This window comes from Trichogramma pretiosum, unplaced genomic scaffold, assembly GCF_000599845.2.
Source record: "Trichogramma pretiosum strain Unisexual culture from Peru unplaced genomic scaffold, Tpre_2.0 scaffold16, whole genome shotgun sequence".
Lineage (NCBI taxonomy): Eukaryota > Metazoa > Arthropoda > Insecta > Hymenoptera > Trichogrammatidae > Trichogramma > Trichogramma pretiosum.
Window position 1 is genome coordinate 903196 of NW_019641647.1, and position 4205 is coordinate 907400.

At 30.3% G+C, this 4205-nt stretch overlaps 1 protein-coding gene across 2 annotated transcripts in view; it reads left to right on the top strand.

The window, feature by feature from the left end:
* Nucleotides 1-4055, top strand: part of LOC106659318 (LIM domain kinase 1) — a 29965-nt gene extending 25910 nt beyond the window's left edge. Inside the window, exon 5 of one of the 2 annotated variants that reach the window (XM_023459880.1) lies at nt 278-496. In XM_023459880.1, coding sequence (XP_023315648.1) covers nt 278-398 — 121 coding nt within the window. In that variant the 3' untranslated portion in view covers nt 399-496. Of the gene's footprint in view, nt 1-277 lie in introns of both variants that reach the window. The other variant, XM_014381792.2, reaches the window with a different exon arrangement.
* The last annotated feature ends 150 nt before the right edge of the window (nt 4056-4205 follow it).

Sequence of the window (4205 nt, forward strand, 5' to 3'; positions counted from 1 at the left end):
GCTAGAAGTGAAATTAATCTTCATTCATCGTAATGCTTCATTTCTAAGTATAATTACTGTCGTTATCCATTGTATAATCAGCTGTTTGATTAATATTTTTATGCAAGCTTTGATATTTAATTTTTAAATGACAAGATAACTCGAATTACACAAGTGCTGCAAGATCAACGAACGAGCGCATTTGAGAATTGATTTAAAAAAATTTATAAATATATTTTTTGAAAAGTCTAGTCTCTGAAATATGCATTTTAATGAATATGATGATTTTGTTTTGTAGGTTGCTACGAAGATCGGTGCGGCGAGCCTCTTCGCTCATCCCTTATTCAGAGAAAACTGGGAAACTCGCCGACGTGGTAGCTGCGAGTCCGGCTTTTGGAGCTGCGTCGGCGAGGATCTAAGTCCTGAGCCGCCAAATCGTCGTCACACGTCGACCCTGAGCAGTTCAGCAGCTTCTAGCCTCTTCCTTCTTGACGATCATCGCACCTCGTCGATATACACAGATTCCTCGGAGGACTTGGCTAGTCTTGGTGGAGGTGACTCCGTTTATTGGGAAGATCGCTTCGATCGTCCGTCGAGCAAAGCCATTGCCAAAATAGTCGATTATTTTGAGCGTAAACAAGCAAATGGTAACGGTAAATTAGGTGAGCACTGCCTTGATCTCGCAGTCCCTAGTAGGATAGCCTTTCTCAGAGCGAGACTGGAAGGATCCGGTAACCTGTGCAACATCAATGCAGCGCAGAGATTAGTTGTGTGCGAAGGTGCCGTTAGAAGTAAACTGCCACTTTTTGACAAAAAGTGACGCGCGAGTCAGTTCAGAGGTCGTAGGTCTATGGGACGGTGAAACGAAGAAGGCGCCGAGATGTGTTTCGCTAATTCTAAAAACACATCTTCAACTTCTTCTGTACCAGAGTTGTAATTAATTTTTACCTACACGCAAGCGAATAACCACGTCGTGATTTTTCAGTTCTATACTTTTATACGTGTGCGTTTGATAATAGTTATTCAAAGAGACATGGGTTTGAAAGTAACAGTAAATAGTAATTTATCATTTTCACTGTGAACTGTAAATACTATTTGAATAATTTTTGTATACTATTTCGTTTGGACTGTTTTAATGAATTGAATTTTTGATTTAGACAACATGAGTTTTTGTTAGTAAAGATTGTTATTTTCAACAATCATTTCGGACATTACAACCGTTGAAACTTGTTAAACATATTATTATAATAAGTATTCTGTGTAACGAGCCGTTTTAAGAATTCATGCGAATTTTGTATATAGTAATGAAGGCTACTGTTTTTGAAAATATCATTGTTCACACTACGAATTTCAATCAGAAACTTTAGTGCTAACTATGAATTTATAAAATATAGTAACTTTTACAGCTCTACAGTCAAATTTTTATGTCCGAAAACGGTAGTATTTTACCTAAAAAGTATAGAGCATTCAATGAAATTCAAAAGTGAATAAGCATTCAAACCTTAAAAAAAATTTATAAACATTGATCTTTGTATTATATATTTTTTGAACTCGTTTTGCATTAATGAATTTATATCGCAAAAATACGGTATTAGTATATCTTTTGAAATACTAATCATTTTGACGAACGATATACAGTTATATACAAGAATACTTATTAATTATGAATCAACTGATGTGTCAACTCAAAAATTATTTCATCTTTATCGTTTCTGCGTAGTTCCTAGTTAAGCAGCCCCGTCCTATTTAGGATTTGGAAGTACTTTTTTCACACGAATAACATTGTATTACTCATTGTTAACAAAGTATCTTTTATTGAACATAGTTGAGAGATATTATTGTAACTTATCAGTCTTCGATATTGATAATAGCTCAGACTGGAAAGCATTGAGTTACGTAGCGCCTATATCAATGAAAGCTGAACTATGTTCGATGCTATCAGCATAAAATGTTATTTATAGTTTTGGAAACAGTTCATTTGCATTAATACAAATATTTTTTACTGATTCATATTACAAAATGATATAAAGTTCGTTTGTCTCTTCCCAATAGACCCAATAGTGTCAATTCAGTGTCAAGTAACTACGAATGTATGAAAATTGTAAGACAAAATCTTTAGTAGAATCTATAAAATGATCCTAACGGTCCTAGATTTCATGTAAATAAGTATCTAAAGAAATCGTTATTAAATTTTTCCATTAATTTGAAATAAAATATCATGAATTGACATGAATAAATAAGGTGCATTGAAATCATTTATGATTATATTTAAGTTGTAAAAAAAATTTTATGTATGATTTCGTGCACTATAATCATTAAAAATTTTGTCGCTACGATTACATTATATTTTAGAACAAAATTGAACGATAATAAATGATAGTTCTTTATATACATCTGAAAAGATTGCCAACCCGAAAAGAAACGATATACATGGACACTTTAGTATTTAGTATAAAATAATAAAATATGATTAAAAAACTGATCTAGTCAGTATATTGAATGAGGCGGCCTTATATTTTATATATATTCATACGAAATATCGACGTATGTAATTTAATGTAACGCAACTGATGTACAGTTCTGCATGAACACTCAAATCGGTACATAAATGTATTGTTATCACAATCGATTAATTGAAGCAAAAGAGTCTGAGCAGTTTCATATTGAAAGTCATGCCATATTCAAAAAATATATAAATTTTTACATGAAGAATTTTTTATTTGATCTATTAAAATATAATACCTAAAGTTACTGCTAAAATTGAAATTTAAATCATTAATAAAAAAATAAAATTACACTTCTTATACCAAGCAAGTATAAATACAAGTCATGCATAATAATGGTAACAGTATAAATGATTTTCGTCCTTTTGGGATAATTGTATACAAAGTAATGAACTTGTCCGTCGCCTCGTCAGAATGTTATTTTTTTTATAATATATTATACCAAATTCATATATAATATATATATATGTCAACATCCAAACTCTTAGAATTTGACTAATTATTCTATAAAGTACCTAATCTTAAAATCATTAAGTTAACACGTCCAGATAAGACTGTGCGTTTGATGTACATATTTAGGTAATGAAAAGATGTGTATACAATTATATTTGGCTCATCGTATTTTTTTTTAAATTCAATTATCGATATTATAAGTATTTTTCATACGCAAGAATGCAAGTATTTGATAAAAACTTTATGCTTGGTATTTTATTTCAGGAACTTTTGATTGACATTCGATTTAAGTTTTGAACGGGAAATTTTTAATGAAATTAAAATTAAATTCAAAAGATCCGTTGTTTGTAGAATTTTCATTTCTTTCTTTGAAATATAATAACCTAAATGAGTGTGACATTTAATGGGTACCTGAAGAACCAAGCGAATAATAATCTGTATGAAATATACGTACATAATAGTTGTTCATATCATACGTGTAGCAAATCCCATAAGCCAGTGGGCTGTATGTATCATATGCGTTGATTGTGTGTGAAATCCGATCCCATGTGATAATGTAATAAGGCCAAGAAAAAGTTATATTGAAAAAGAAAAATGTTTTTAATAATTTTCGATTTAAATAAAACATTTATTAATACAGAAACACAACGTATTTTGTTGTATGCAGCTCATCGCAAAAATTTAGCTCTTCCACTGTTTGGTTCATACTTATCAACTATAACCTGTGATCACGTTTAGACCCGATAAAAATGAATAGTATGCTGTGAATCGAAAGAAAGTGCAAAAACACTTTCGACAAATTAAATTATAGTATACGCTATTCAAATTGAATCGATTGTAATTTTTGTTAATGGTAGTTCATACAAGTAGTCTTTAATCACAAATATAAGTCATGAACGAAAAGAATACGATTTGTCGAGATATTTTACCACATAATTGACGAATAGTGTTGTTATAACCAATATTTGCATGTGATTGATCGAATGTCTGCAGAATAATTAAAATAAATGATTTCCAAAAAGTAATATACGAATACATATAGATTGTAAATATCCCTATACATACTATGTCTCTGTATCTTTAATAAAAGTCAAAGGCTCACAATTTTTACAAAACGAATTTAGCATTTTTACTGGCAATTTTTATATTGAATGATAGAGTAGTATAATGAAACGTTGTTAATTTTTGGGTTACTCGAGTTACTTATTTATTGTAGTTTTTATTTTTCGAGGAAAATAATAATATATAAATTGAAAAAAAAAATGGTTC